The sequence below is a fragment of the Carcharhinus amblyrhynchos genome, chromosome 2, assembly GCF_965287045.1.
Source record: "Carcharhinus amblyrhynchos chromosome 2, sCarAmb.v2.hapA, whole genome shotgun sequence".
In the NCBI taxonomy this organism is placed as follows: Eukaryota; Metazoa; Chordata; class Chondrichthyes; order Carcharhiniformes; family Carcharhinidae; genus Carcharhinus; species Carcharhinus amblyrhynchos.
Window position 1 is genome coordinate 79,361,150 of NC_137325.1, and position 16,031 is coordinate 79,377,180.

The 16,031-nt window shown below is 42.5% G+C and overlaps 1 protein-coding gene across 6 annotated transcripts in view; it reads right to left on the minus strand.

Moving 5' to 3' along the window:
• The window catches only part of ppp1r9a (protein phosphatase 1, regulatory subunit 9A), a 321,619-nt gene that overhangs the window by 112,108 nt on the left and 193,480 nt on the right, over window positions 1-16,031 (minus strand). For all 6 annotated transcript variants that reach the window (XR_013889014.1, XM_080207861.1, XM_080207856.1 and 3 more), the window contains 3 exons: window positions 14,794-14,847; window positions 8,444-8,673; window positions 8,253-8,349 (listed from right to left, as the gene is read on the minus strand). Coding sequence is in view for 5 of the 6 variants with exons in the window: in XM_080207861.1 (XP_080063987.1) it covers window positions 8,253-8,349; window positions 8,444-8,673; window positions 14,794-14,847 (381 nt within the window). In the remaining variant the exon portion in view is untranslated. The remainder of the gene's footprint in view (window positions 1-8,252; window positions 8,350-8,443; window positions 8,674-14,793; window positions 14,848-16,031) is intronic.

The window sequence follows — 16,031 nt, forward strand, 5'->3', positions numbered from 1 at the left end:
GAGGCTAGATCATTGAGTGTCTTTAAGACAGAGATAGATAGGTTTTTAATTAATAAGGCAATCAGGGGTTATGGGGTAAAGGCAGAAGGATGGGGATGAGAAAAATATCAGCCATCATTGAATGGTGGAGCAAACAAAGGGCCGAGTGGCCTAATTCTGTTCCTATGTTGTATGGTCTTAAAACATTGTGAGATTTCAAGAAGAAATTAGATATAGCTCTAGGGGCTAAAGGGATCAAAGGATATGGGGAAAGCTGGGATCATTGATTTTGAAAGAGCGTTGATTTTGATGATCAACCATGATCAAAATGAATGGTGCAGCTGGTTCGAATAGCCAAACTACCTACTCCTGCTTCTAGTTTCTATGTAAATCTGCATGCGACTGCCTGAGGTTTTGCCAATTTCTGGCTTAAAAATATTAACAAGACAAATTATTTTGGGTGGATAACTTGATAGGACTAAGATATAGTTGTGGAATCATTTGTGATTCAGAAAATATCCTCTTACCTACAGAATCATAGGATGTTGTACATCAACTGACAGCCTGGTTGATTTTGATGCAGGAGGCATGTAGCACTAGGAACAATTAAAAGATTGTGGGTGTGGATGGAGTTATGGGCATAGAATCCTACAGTGCAGGAGGCGGCCATTCGGCCCATTGAGTCGGCATCGACCAGAATCCCACCTAGGCCTTATCTCCACATCCCCATGCATTTACCTTAGCTAGTCGCCATGACACTAAGGGTAATTTAGCATGGCCAATCCACCTAGCCTGCACATCTTTGAACTGTGGAAGGAAACCCATTCAGTCACAGGGAGAATGTGCAAACTCCACACTGTGACCCAAGCCAGTAATTGAACTCAGGTCCCTGGCGCTGTGAGGCAGCATGTTAACCACTGTACCACCGTGCTGCACAGCAAATTTGAGGGAAGGTCTGATCACGCACAATGGGAACAGAGAAATGGTGGTTTTGTTTCGAAGTTGTTCATGAAATGTGGACTTCACTGGCAATGTCAGCATTTATTGCCATCACTAATTGCCCTCCAGAAGGTGGTGTTGTGCCACTTTAGTGAAACACTGCAGTGTATGTTGTGGAAGTAAATTCCACAGTGCTGTTTGGTAGGACATTCCAGGATTTTGATGCAGCAACAATGAAGGAACCATTATATGATTCCAAGTTAGGATGGTATATGACATGGAAAGTTGCAGGTGGTCGTGTTCTAATGCGCTTGCTACCATGGTTCTTCCAGGTGGTAGAGGTTGCAGATTTTAAGATATTGGTGAAGAAGCCTTGTTTAGTTGCTTCAGTGCATATCACAGATGGTACATGCTGAAACCCTGGTGTGCTGGTGATGGAGAGAATGTTTGCTGGAGCAGACGAGTGAAGGAGCAGAGAGACAGCTAAGATTTTACCTGTTAAAAACCAGTTTAAAATAAGTTTAAAGCACTTTGTTCTTTGTAGAACTGTTTAAAGCATTTATTTATTGTATTTACGGCTTTAAGAATTCTGAGGGAGTGGTTAGCAGGCAGTTGTGGTTCATCAGATTTAAATCAGCGCCAGGTTTAAAAGGAGGCCTGGTGTAGACAGCGGGCAGCGTCTGAGCGGGCAGTGGAGTGAGAGGGAAGCAGAGTGAGCTACTAGGGCTTAATATCAAAAAGGGCTGGAAGGAAAAAAGGCCAGGTGAGTTCGTTTGAAAAACAAAAAAAAACAAAAAAAAACAAAATTTTTTCAAAACTACTACAGTAAATAATGGAGGGGCATGTGATGTGTGGTTTCTGTATGATGTGGGAACTGGTGGACCCTAGGGTTCATCCCAGTGACCATGTCTGCAGTAACTGCAGGTTGCCGGAGGTGCTCCAGCTCAGGGTAAATGAGCTGGCCTCTGAGCTACAGACACTGAGGCTCATCAAGGGGAGAGAGGGTGCCATTGTCAATGGGGTGCAAGTGACATCCACCCCCCCTAGACTGGCTAACTCTAAGGGTCAGGGACAAGAGGGGGCTACTGGGAAGAGGAAGGGGGGTGAGGAGCGGAGGCCTCAGCCTCTTAATCTGCATAACAGGTTTGAGGTTCTTGCTTCCAAGTTGGACGAGAACGAGGCAGGTGAGGTTGGTGAGCAAGCTGCACACGGTACAGTGCTGCAGCAGGACATAGGCAAAGAGAAAAGGAAAAGGAACGTAGTAATTATTGGGGATAGTGGGGTGAAGGGTATTGACACTGTCCTTTGTCACAATGACAAAGTGCACAGAAGGGTGTGTTGTCTGCCTGGTGCTCGGGTACGGGATGTCGCAGCTGGGCTGCAGAGGAACCTGGAGTGGGAGGGTGAGAATCCGGTCGTTGTGGTACATGTGGGTGCCGGCGACGTAAGCAAAATGCAGACTGAGGATCTGGGGAGGGAGTATGAAAAGCTTGGAATGGAATTAAAAAGTAGAACCGACAAGGTGGTTATCTCTGGGCTACTGCCTGAACCATGTGCAGATGGGCGTAGGGTTGACAGGATTAAGGAAGTGAATGGGTGGCTCAGGGATTGGTGTGGGAGGAATGGGTTTGAATTTATGGGGCATTGGCACCAGTATTGGAGTAGGTGGGACCTGTTCGGGAGGGATGGGGTTGGTCTGAACCGTGCTGGGACCAGAGTGCTGGCGAATCGAGTAAAGAGGACTGTAGACAGGGCTTTAAACTAATTGGGGGGGGGGGGGGGGGGGGGGGGGGGGGGGGGGGGGGAGGAGGAGGAGGAGGAGGAGGAGGGTGTGAGGGTAGGTGACCTTACGAGGTCTAAAGTTAAGGAGAGTGTACATGTAAGGGAAGAGGCCGAGGATGTCCCAATAATAGAGGGAGTAGGGGGCGTGAGTATACTTGGTGGCGTTGCGGCAAATAGGGTCCAGGTGAAGGCTGGGATGAAAGCGCTTTATCTGAATGCACGAAGCATTCGGAATAAAGTGGATGAGCTGGTGGCGCAGATCGACACAAATGGATACGATCTGGTGGCCATTACAGAGACGTGGCTGCAGGGTGACAGGGACTGGGAGCTGAATGTACAGGGCTATCAAGTGTTTAGGAAGGATAGACAGGAGGGAAAAGGGGGGGGCGTAGCTCTGCTGATTAAGGATAGCATCACGGTGGTAGTAAGGGATGATATTGGAGCCAAGGAGCAGAGGGTGGAATCGTTGTGGGTGGAGATTAGGAACAGCAAAGGGAGGAAGACGCTGGTGGGTGTCGCCTATAGGCCCCCGAATAATGATCTGGAGGTGGGGCGGGCTGTTAACGTGCAAATAAGTGCGGCGTGCAGGAATGGGACGGCCGTAGTTATGGGGGATTTCAATCTGCATATTGATTGGTCGACCCATGTTGGACGTGGGGGGCTCGAGGAAGAGTTCTTGGAATGCTGCCGGGATAGTTTCCTCGAACAGTATGTGTTGGAGCCGACGAGGGAGCGAGCTATCTTGGATCTGGTGCTATGTAATGAAGCGGGTAGAATTAGGGACCTTGTGGTGAAGGATCCTCTTGGGGAGAGTGATCATTGTATGGTGGAGTTTCTGGTGCAGATGGAGGAGGAGAAAGTGGGTTCCCGGACACGCGTCCTTTGTCTGAATAGAGGGAAATACGGTAGGATGAGAGAAGAATTGGCGAATGTGGACTGGGAGAGCGCGTTGGAGGGAGGGTCTGTTAAGGAGCAGTGGAGGATCTTTAAGGAGATCTTTCTTGGTGCTCAACGGAAATTTATTCCGATGGTCAAAAAGGATAGTAGGAGGAGAGGTAATAAGCCGTGGATAACAAAGGAGGTGAAGGAAAGTGTTAAACTAAAAGCGGAGGAATTTAGAGTAGCTAAGAGTAGTGGGCGAGAAGAGGATTGGGAGAGGTTTAAATGTCAACAAAGATTGACAAAGAAGTTGATAAGGAATGGTAGGAGAAACTATGAAGCTGGGCTAGCGCTTAATATAAAAATGGATAGCAAGAGTTTTTATAAATACATAAAAAGGAAGAGGCTGGCTAGGGTAAATGTTGGTCCTTTAGAGGATGAGAAAGGGGACCTAGTGGTAGGGGATGGGGATATGGCTAAGGTATTGAATAACTTTTTTGTTTCTGTCTTCACGGAGGAGGACGTGAATAATTTGCCGGGTGTTAGCGATAGAAAGGTGGTAGGACTGGAGGGTCTTAATGACATTACTGTTACTAGAAAGGCGGTGCTCGACAGACTGGAGGGGCTAATTGTGGACAAGTCCCCAGGACCGGATGGAATGCATCCGAGGGTTCTGAAAGAAATGGCGGAGGTGATAGTGGATGCCTTGGTGGTTATTTTCCAAACGTCGCTGGATTCCGGGGAAGTGCCGGATGATTGGAAAACGGCTAATGTTACGCCGTTGTTTAAGAAGGGTGCCAGACAAAAGGCGGGGAATTATAGGCCGGTTAGTTTAACATCTGTGGTAGGTAAAATGTTAGAATCTGTCATTAAGGAGGAAATTGCGAGGCATCTTGAAGGCAATTGCTTGATAGAGCAGACGCAGCACGGTTTCATTAAAGGGAAGTCGTGTCTGACAAATTTACTGGAGTTCTATGAGGATGTGTCTAGGGCGGTGGATAGAGGAGAGCCGGTAGATGTGGTCTTTCTAGATTTTCAGAAAGCGTTTGACAAAGTGCCTCACAAGAGGTTATTGCAGAAGGTCGAGGGACATGGAGTTGGGGGTAGGGTGTTAGCGTGGATAGAGGATTGGTTGTCAAATAGGAGGCAGAGAGTGGGAGTCAACGGGTGCTATTCGGATTGGCGGATGGTGACTAGTGGAGTGCCCCAGGGGTCGGTGCTGGGGCCTCAGCTTTTTACCATTTATATAGATGATCTGGAGGAGGGAACCGAGTGTAGAGTGTCGAAATTTGCTGATGACACCAAGATTGGGGGAACGGCAAATTGTGCGGAGGGTGTGGAGAGTCTGCAGAAGGATCTAGATAGGCTGGGCAAATGGGCCAGGAAATGGCAAATGGAATTTAATGTTGGCAAGTGTGAGGTGGTCCACTTTGGTAGGAAAAATGGTAGGAAGGACTATTACTTACGAGGCGAAAAACTGCAGCAGGCGACGGTGCAGAGGGACCTCGGGGTCCTTGTGCATGAGTCGCAAAAACCCAGCTTGCAGGTGCAGCAGGTGGTCAGGAAGGCGAATGGGATGCTGGCCTTCATAGCGAAGGGGATTGAATATAAAAGTAGGGAGGTCTTGCTGCAGCTGTATAGGGCATTGGTGAGGCCGCAACTGGAGTACTGTGTGCATTTTTGGGCGCCGCACCTGCGCAAAGATATTTTGGCCTTGGAGGGAGTGCAGAGGAGGTTTACTAGGCTGATACCGGAGTTGAAAGGGTTGAGCTATGAGGAGAGGCTGAATAAACTGGGCTTGTACTCGTTAGAGTTTAGAAGAATGAGAGGAGATCTCATTGAAACGTATAAGATGATGAATGGGATGGATAGGATAGAGGTGGAAAGACTCTTCCCGCTCAAAAAAGACAATAGGACTAGGGGGCACAGCCTCAAGATAAAAGGGGGGCGGTTTAGAACGGAGTTGAGGAGGAACTTCTTCACTCAAAGGGTGGTGAATCTCTGGAATTCTCTGCCCGTTGAAGTGGTGGAGGCTGCCTCGCTAAATATTTTTAAGACGCGGGTTGATGGGTTTTTGATAGGAGAGGGGATTAAGGGTTATGGGGAGAGGGCGGGAAAGTGGAACTGAGCAGCGACAGATCAGCCATGATCTTATTGAATGGCGGGGCAGGCTCGAAGGGCTGGATGGCCTACTCCTGCTCCTATTTCTTATGTTCTTATGAATGTTTAATGTGATGGATGGGGTGCTAATCAAGCAGGCTGCTTTTGTCTTGGATACTGCCAAGCTGCATGTTGGAGCCTTATTCATCCGGGCAAGTGCAGAGTATTCTGTCACACTTCTAAGGGGTGCCTTGTGGATGGTGAAAAGTTAGTGGTCAGGAGATTATCACGCTACAAAATATCCAGCCTCCGACCTGCAGTCATTGTATTTAGGTAGCTCATTCAGTTAAGATTTGGGTAAATAGTGGCCATCCCCCGTAGACAGGGTATTCAGTGATGGTAATGCCTTTGAAGGTCCAAGGGAGATGGTTAGAATCATTCATGTTGGAGATGCTCATTGACTGGCTGGAGTCTGATGCGAATGCTACTTACCACTTATTAGCTTGAGCCTGAATGATATCCAAGTCTTGCCCCTTACGGGTGAAGACTACATCATTATCCAAGAAGTTACAAACAATACTGGACACAGTACAATAATCAGCGAACATCCCTACTTCTGACTTTACAATGCAAGGTCACTGATTAAGTGGGAAAAAGCAGTTTCCAATCCAATCAGTTCAACTCCCATGTAATAACTGTTCCCCTTCAAGCATCCATAAAACTCTTCCTGACAGTTACCCCTATCTGTTTCCGCTGACACCCTGGGTAGTTCTCTCCAAACCACAACTCTCCAAATGAAGTGAAGTTCCCATCTCCCATTCTGCTTCCTTTTCTAATTCTCCCCAAATCTGTGTTCTCTGGCCAACAACCCTCCGACTACAGGATACAGTTTCTCCCCATTTATTTTAATAAACCCTTGTAATTTTGAACACATCTATCAAATCTCCCCTCTATCTTCTCCACTCTAAAAATAACTTCTTTTATATCTGGAATTTATGCCCAATTAGAACCAGGGACCTTTTACCCAGTAGTTCTAACATTTGTTTTCTGTTCATCATTGTGTAACCTGAATTAGCATACACAAATGTACTGAATTCTTTATCTTTTAAAGAGAAAATGTTAGCTTTCTAACATTCCGTTCTTATTACATCTACTTAAATTTTTATTAACCTTTGTAAAAAGGTTGGAAACATCAGGGCTTGTATGATGCTATCTTAGCAGGCGATGTTACCAAAAATTCTAAGCGCCGAACAAGCATGAAAACAGGAGAAAAATCACACCAGTTTTTTGGGGTGTGTTCGCTCAATCATACACCACTTAGAAAAACAGCCAGGATATGATTCACATCAGTAGGGCGAGTGGAAAGGCTTAATCTCACCGAGAAGCCAACTGCTGAGTACTAGGGGCATTGTTGCGCATGTGCCCCAATCTCCCAGTACACTGTGCACACAGTACACTGGGAGATCTCCTGCCACTCACACCTCCCTTGCCCTTCACCCCTGGCATCGGGACACACTGCCAATCGGCCCCTGATAGCTGCCCTGGCCGATCAGAGGCTATAAATGGAAGCAACTCTCAACTAAAAAGCCAGAAAAATCAAAAACGAATCTTAGTGGTTGTCAAGCCTTCCTGTTATTCTCCTCGCTCTTGTATCAGGTACACCTAGAAAGCCTGACTTGATTTTGTATTCATATCATTAGTACGTCCTCCAACGTAGCCCTGTTCTGTCAGGTACTTGCACTCAAAGCAGGGCTGGAAAGTCAATTGCTTTTGTACTCCCTTGGAGTGTGTTAGTAACAGTGGCAATGACTGCCAACTGTGGGATCTGCTGAGTGTTGTGCAAGAACACAAGATCTCTAGTCTTTGGAATCCAAAAAGCCACTTGAGAAAAAAAAGCCACTTGCCCTTTAACCTTGCTGCTTTCCTCAATAAGACCCTTCAAACAGTATGGGGATCCTGGTACAAGAGCTAGCAACAACTTTATTTTCCAACAGTCAAACGGATGTCCATCTGAACATCCTGAAGAAAAATGAAATTAAAGGAACCATTAATCCCCCCCTCCTTAATTTCAACATATTTATAACTTCTGCAAGTCATATTTACACAAGACACATTGCTTCTCTTACGGAAGACCCAGAGATGCCAAGGAACAACTAATAGTGGATCACAAAAGCTTTTTCTCTGCTTTTTGTACCCTGAGAGCTGATTTTCTTAAGGCACATAGGAGGCGCGAGTTAGGTTGGTTGGCCATGGTAAATTGCCCCATAGTCTCAGGGGGAATAACAGGGAAAATACATGGGGTTAAGCGGATAGGGCCTGGGTGGGATTGTGGTCGATGTAGACTTGATGGGCCGAGTGACCGCCTTCTGCACTATAGGAATTCTATGATTCTGAGAGGAATTTTGAAGGTATAGAGACCATAATACAGAACACATTCAATGAGTACTTAAAAGTGTTTTAGGTTTATGATTAAAAATGCAAGGCGTATGTACAAAAATATATGCAAATATTTGATTTCTTTCAATTACTAAAACATTGTCAATCTACAAGGTTAATCCTATGGCATCTCTTACCCTACTCTGAAGTTTCTGAACTTCAGCTGCATGTACTTTTTCAACTTCTTCAAATTTCTTTTTTTCAGCATCTTGATGTTTAACAAATTCTATTTCCCTGAAAAATTAAAGTTTCACATAAGTTTTCAGGTTGAATAAATTATTTTTCAGACTTTTGTTCATCATACAGCATTTTTAATTTGATTTCTTACTTCTGCTGGTAATCTTTAATGAGTTTCTTGGCTTTGTTGTATTTCTTCTCTAAGGCCTGGTATTGGCACTGGGTCTCTTTTAAATGTTCATTGACAGTATGACAGAGTGTCTGTGCCTCAATCCAGTAGTTCTCCAGTTTCAACATCCTTTCCTTGTTCTCTTCAATACTCTGCTGAAGTTGCGTTTTTTCTAGTTCCCACTGAACTTTCTCATTCTCTGCCAACTGGAGCTGAAAAGTACAAGTACGTAACTGTAACAAAACATCAGAATTATCAAATCCATTCCCAAACCTCATTTTCTATATGAAATTTATCAGAAAATACATATTTTTCATTATAACTGAATGTGATTAACATAAGCTCGCAAGGAGCATTTGCAGCAACCAAAGCACACGTGCACTTGCGCACGCGCACTACAAGGGCCGAATTCTCGGACATCACCCAGAGCTTGCCCTGTCAACAACTTAGGTTTTTAAAAGTGGGCTCTCTAATTAAAAACAAGTAAAAACTGAAACCCCTGCCACTCCCCACAATCACATAACAACCCCCTCCCTACATAACATTTCCGTGGCCCTACCAGGGCATAACCTTGTCTCCCCTGGAGGTTGTAATCTGTACTTCTAGCTGACACGAATGGACAATCAAATGGAGGATGGGTAAACTCAGGCATAATGGCCCGAGAATATTTAAATGAAATTCTCCACTTTCAAAGTCGAGATTTCTGTTATATCACTGGCTAGGGGCGGGGACAATTGAGTGGGAAAATCCTGCCAATGTAAAATCCATTTTGGGACTCTCTTGGGACTTTTCAGCCCCAATACCACATTTCAGACTAGTTTCTGTCAGAACACAATAGGCTGTGCCTACTGAAGGTCACAAAATCTCTTATACATTCTCATCAATTCTTTTACATGCTGTTTTAATTAGTCTGTTTTATCTTTTACTCATTTGTGATTGTTTCACAATTCTTCCCCTCTTATGTTCTGAATGGTGACAAGAGGTGATTTTGAAGGACAGAGCCTTCTGCAGCTCTGTGTATCTTTTACCCCTTAGTTTTCAGGACCTTCAGGCTTTGCCTGATTATCTATTGCTTCACTGCTGGGTTCTGGTTCTTAATCTTCATCTACACTTTCTGGTTCACAGCAAGGTCACACTCCACTTGTTTTCCATAGAAATTTCCAGTTCTTTTGTACTGTTGCCCGTTCAGACTTAGGTTAGGTAGTTCAATTAAAGTACTGTTTCTGCTTCTGTTGTCTCAGCTTGAGTGGGTCCTGCATGCTGTAGCTCACTGACTGTGGAAACAACAGTTGGGGCACTGTTTCTTGTCTTCTCTCCATCAGGATCTGTGCTGGAGATAATCCAATTATTTCTGAAAATCCAGCAAAGTCAGGTAGAGTCTCTACCATCCTCCTTTGCTTTCTTCAACAGATGTTTTAAGGTCTGCACGTTACGTTCCACCATTCAGTTGGACTGTGGATGCTTGGAACTTGACAAAGTGGCAAAACTCGTAGCCCTCTGCATACTTCTGAAACGCAATGCCTGAAAATTGTGGACTGTTCTCTGAAATGAGCACTTTGGATATCAATTTCAAATGATTTATTACAGTGATGCTCTTACTGTCATTTCTCAGCAGCACAGACTCAAAACTCCTTTTGAGTAATAAATTAAGTGTCACAAGTAGGTTGACATTAACACTGCAGTGAAATTACTGTGAAAATCCTCAAGTCTCCACACTCCTGCGCCTGTTTGAATACACTGAGGGAGAATTTACATGGCCAATGTACCTAACCAGTGTGTCTTTTGGACTGTGAGAAAAAAAAATCAGAACACCTGGAGGAAACCCATGCAGACATGGAGAGAATGTGCAGATTCCGCACAGTGACCCAAGCAGGGAATCGAACCTAAGCCCCTGGTATCGTGAGCAGTAGTGCTAAACACTGTGCCATCATGCCGCCCTAGTAATCTACTGTTAGCAGGTATTACTGTTGTCAAATGTGAACAAGTCCACTCAAAGTTTCTGTCAGGGCTTCTCTGAACACTGGTTGAAGTGATTTACTCTACTTCTGGCACACTGCACACACATTGAGTATTTCCCCAATTTGTGCTCCCATTCCAGGCCAATACATTACACCTCAAGTTATTTTCCTGCACATTACTATGGTGAAGTGACTTTCATGTATGGGCTGCAGCATACTTTGCTCAGTGTTCCAGGAATTACCTTTTCTCCTTTGAAAAGTATTCCTTCTGCTTCATGAAGTTCCACATGGAAGTTCTAGCTCCAAGAGATGCAGATGTATGGGCCAGCTAGTTGGCACAATTTACTGCAGTTTTCTCAGGATGGTGTAGATCTTGTTGCTTCCCCGATCTCATCCAGTTTGGTTAGTTATAGGTAAGTTTTTGTCAGCGTGTGAACCCGTGCTACGACTTCTTTGTCCTCTTCTTCTATGATGGGGATGCATGCGACTTAGTGTCTGTGATATACATTTTTGCCCATTTGTATTTAATTCTGACCTGGTACTTCTGCAGACACAGTAGAAATCTTTGGATTCATGGTGATGGACAGTCCAGGGGCTTACATATATCTTTTACATGTTATAATCGCTTTACCTTCACATCTATGCCATAGACAAACTGGTGGAAGCGATCTAGGCAAAATACAATCGCTAGCATTTCTATATGGCCATATTGTTGCTGTGCTTCAGTCATTGTTTTTGCAGCATACACTACGGGTGCCTCATCTTCCAAGAGGACAGATCCCAGCTCAGTTTTAAGTGTCCACAGATATCTCTATTTGCTGACTGAAATCATAATACTGGTATCTGGGTCACTGTATTTTCATACTTACCCAAAACCTCTTGGTGGTTTTCTTCCCAGTACCATTCCACATCATTTTGTAGCAGTTTTCTGAGAGGTGCTATCACGTTTGTCATGTATGGAATGAATTTCCCAAGGTAGGCCACCATCCCCAAAAACCTCTCCATACCTTTCTTACATTCTGGGGATGGATGTTCATGACTGCTTCAATCCCTCACTTGTTAGTACATGTCCCAAGTACTTGATATCATGAAGGTATATTTTGCACTTTTCATTCTTCAGCTTGAAGCTCCTTTCTCAAGCTCTTGCCAGCACCTACCTCAGTCTGTGGTTGAGTCCTTCTTGTGTGGCTCCTCAATATAGTTTTTCATGCACTCTACCCCTTCAAACAACTGCTTCATTGTTTTGTGGAACACCTCAGGCGCTGAATTAACGCCAAAATATAGGCATAAAAATCTGTAATGCCTACATGGTGTGTTGAAGGTACAGAGAGTGGAGCTGCATTCATCTAGCCTGACCTGCCAGAAGCCTGAACTCACATCCAAGGCTGAAGTATTTAGCATCAGCTAACTTAAATGTGATCTCTCCTGCTGTGGGGGAATTGATAATGTTCTCTTTGTGGCACCTAGTTTCGGTCTCTAAGATCCAAACAGACTCTCGGATTCCCATTTGATTTTTCTACAATTACGATTGGATTAACTCACTCTTCAATTTTCTTGATGATGTGAAGTTTTTCCATTCTGTCTAATTCTGCTTTCATTCAAACACAAGAGTGTTTTCTGTATCAGGTATTTTCCTGGGTGTCACAGTTTTGTTCGTGTGCTCCAACTGAAGACAACCAATCCACTGGAATATATCTTTGTACTCACTCAGGATGTCATCAATGGTGGTAGTCATGATTCTCTTCATTAACTTTAGATTTTCACAAACTTTGATTCCAAAAATGGGTTAATGGGTTTCGCATCAGCTTTCACCACAACGAATGAAGGTGTTTTTTTTTGTAGTACATGTTAAGTATGCATTGACCTTCACAGCAATTTTTTCACCTGTGGAAGTAGACTGCTTCACTTTTGTTTTAATTAACTGCTCTTCTTTGCTTATCTTACGATACGGGTTTATGGGAATGACATTTGCTCGTGCATCCGTGTCAAGATTGAAATTCACCATCATGTTGGCAATTTTTAAACCAACCTGTCATTCATCTTCTTTCAAACTCGTTGTATATTTGAGTCATAACCTGCAAATTTGTGCACTTTGATTTACACACCTTAGCAAAACAATTTAGTTGATCATAATTCCAACACTGCTTCACGTAGGCTGTCTAACAATGTGGCAAGTGTTTTTTTCCATATCAAATGTATTTAAATACTTTAATAGAGGTTTTGTTTCTTTAATCTTCAGGCTATCTATTTGCTTTTCCCAGCACTGTTTATGTTTAGTTGCCTGACCATGTGCTGCTCATCAGCTTCTGCCATCTGTTAAATCTGGCATTTTGTTGGCCCTGCCACTCAGCAGATATTTACTGCTTTCTCCAGTGAGGCCCGCTTCTCTCAAAAGCCATTCCCGCAGAGGATCACTTGCGATCCCGCAACTCATTCTATCTCAGATAAGCAATTCTTCAAGCTCTCCAAATTCAGCACGTTTTCTCAGTTGTTACTACTGACTAATGTTGTCACTGCTTTGTGTGCCCGTAAAAATTTTGCATCTTTTATATAAAGATACAAATTTTATCTTTTATTCATCATTTTCAAACATACATGTGTTATAATGTTTGGTTTTCCCCTACTACATGAAGAAAGATGGACTGTACCTATGAGTCTTTCTTAGCACTAGCCTTCACCAAGAGATACAGTTTGAAGCAATGGTAGAATTTTCTCCAGTTTTCAGCCTCAATGCCCTCCAAATCGAGCTGTGTCAGTGGTTTCAGAACCTTCATTGTTGTGTTTAGTTTACTTCTGACGCCATGTCTTAATTTTAACATGCAGACAACTAATATTCTTGTTGAACTATCCTTATTAATGATCCATTTTCATTATATGAACACAGAACTGCAAGGCATTTGTGGCTTTGTTCCAATCTTCTATATTTGGTGCTATCTGACTGACAACCGCCAGGTCAGGCAATCCCTTCTGTTCTAATAATGGAGTTGACAACGACAATCAATTATCACGACAAAATTGATTTCAATATTACAATAAAGCGTCACATCTCCAAGATGTAGAAAATACCCACCAGCTTAAAAATAGCAACAGACACATCAGGGACATGGTCCCAGATTTTTCTTTTTTACGCAGTGACATTCTTTTTCAGGCCATGAGAGGTTAATGCCCATCCCTGTGGCTTTATTCTTCCTATGTCTAGCTGGGAAATGTCAGACAAACAATCCAAAGGCAGAGACAGTGAAGAAGTTGAAAGAGGTAGTGGAGAAGTAGAACTGGGTGTCATTCCTGTAACTGAGGAAGCTAAACTCCATGTCTGTTAGTGACATCACTAAGGAACAGTATTTACTTAAGGAAAACAAAGAAATCAAGATCAAATCCTTGGAGTAATGCCAATGTGATAGTATGAGGTGCTGTGACTATGATGATAAGTATGAGTTAAATTAAGTGTAGGTGAACCACTTGAAAAGATTTAAAGCTTTGAATCGGTTTATGGATTAAAGTTTTTTTTTAAAAAATAGTCAATTGTGTAGTAATGAGAGCTACATTAGATTGTTAGAACACTTTTTTCATCTACACGTGATTCCTGTGATCATCCCATGGTGAATACTGGGTGAATGGCTATGGAAGTGCCAAGAGGGTATGTGAGACATGGGGGGGGTATGAGTTGGCATGATGCTATGAGTATCATGGAGGATGGATAGGCAAACCATGAGTTGGCATTGAGTTGCATGGAGGGACCATGATGATCAATGGTTGTCATAGCTCATGGGAAACATGTGGGCCTGAGGCTCAATTTTGGTTGCGATTGGGGCTTCTAAACTTCTTTGAAGCTGCTGCACCAGTCAACACCAAGTCAAATCAAATTTCTAATCCCAATGTTGCAATTAGTATACAGGCAAGAGGACTATCCAGGTTGGGAAAAGAACACTTTGAACAATGTGGTCAGCAAGTTCAAAAATGAGAAATCTGACTGTACTTTGAATTGAGTTTTAATTTGGATAAGTCAATAATTAGTATTTAAAGGCAAACTGAGTGAAAACAGCCTCTCTTATGAATACACTCTTGCAAAGAACAAATGACGTTCAGGTCAAAATTAAAAAATAAAACACATTGAAATAAATAAAAGCCGGTATTTCTCAAAAATGAAGATTACTCAGTCTAATTACAAACAAAGGTTGCTTTGTAGCACTATCAGAACTGATCCCTTGCATTCTGCATTTTCAATCTTGCTTGTTTCACTATTTTAGAAGCAAAATACTGAACTGATCAACCTATTTAATTAGGTGCTTGTAAAAACTTAGGATAAAAATGCAGTGTTTATTGCTTACTGTATCCTAAAAGGGTGAAAAATGTAAAGAAAATAGAGCATCTTACCTTAGTTTTCAGTTTTTGAATTTCAGCTTCAGTGACAGAATGCTTAATCTGCAGCTGGATGGATCAAATAAAATGGTCAGACAGTAATTCCACAGAACTTAAACACCCTGATTATAAAAAGCCTTATTTTATAGTTAAAGGCATTTCTCTCACTACTTCAGTGCAGTTCACTATTGTTTCAAAGGTACTTATTCATAACATCACTACTGAATCCATACCATTCCTAATGCTTCTTCCTCCTCATACATTATCCTTTAAGGATAGCCGTTGAATGTATCAATGTCAAAATTAATGCTATAGCATGAGGACTGGTATTTTTCAGGTTGTAATGCCTTTTTCTAATATAATTTGAATAGCCCCAATAGCATTTACTTTCATTATTCAGAATGGAGGTATAAAAAGTAGACAAGATACCATATGTATAATTTCTTGGAACCATTCTATGGTGAAAGAGGTCCAATTATAAGACAACATGTTTAAACTTAAAGCTATAGACAAAAAAAGCGCACCTTTAGATGCAGAAGTCATCATTCTTCATTAAAGGCTATACTCCACATACCATGGATAAAATCATGCAATAGAATGTTAAAAGCTAGAGTGGAACCTAACAGTTTGAGGGATTTTTCAATTAAAACCAGCATGACCTTCCTGTACTATATTCCTTAGGAACGTGCCCTCATATTCAATTAATGTAACAAACAGAAACATCAATTTGAATTTCAGAGATAAAACAATTAAGTCTCATTTACCTTGTACTAGAAATTAATTTACTGCGAGGATTTTATAAAGTAATCAATATTATTGACTGGAAGAGGTACAATAATGGCTTTCAAACAGGAACTGAATAAATACTTGACGGGGAAAAGTTAGCAGGATCTAATTCCAGAAGTATAATAGAAGTATTAGAACAAATATAAACAAATCCCTATTTCAAACATTTTTGGTTGAATGTATCACTTTGAAATACTGGTAAAGAGCTCTGCCAAGACCAAAGTGGAGATTAAAATTATTACAATAGAATTTATGTTTGTAAAAAAAGTGAATTTGGTACCTTTGATGCAAAAACTAAATGCCAATAATTTAGAGCATTTACACATGTCAAAGCCTATAGATATATGAACACCTGCCAGAAAAATAAGCGAGCAGAGTGCTGCTAAAATTCACAGCTGATATTTGTGCAAATAGCAGAAGCCAGCAAACATAGCATGCTGAATATACCTTTGAAGAATGTTTATTCC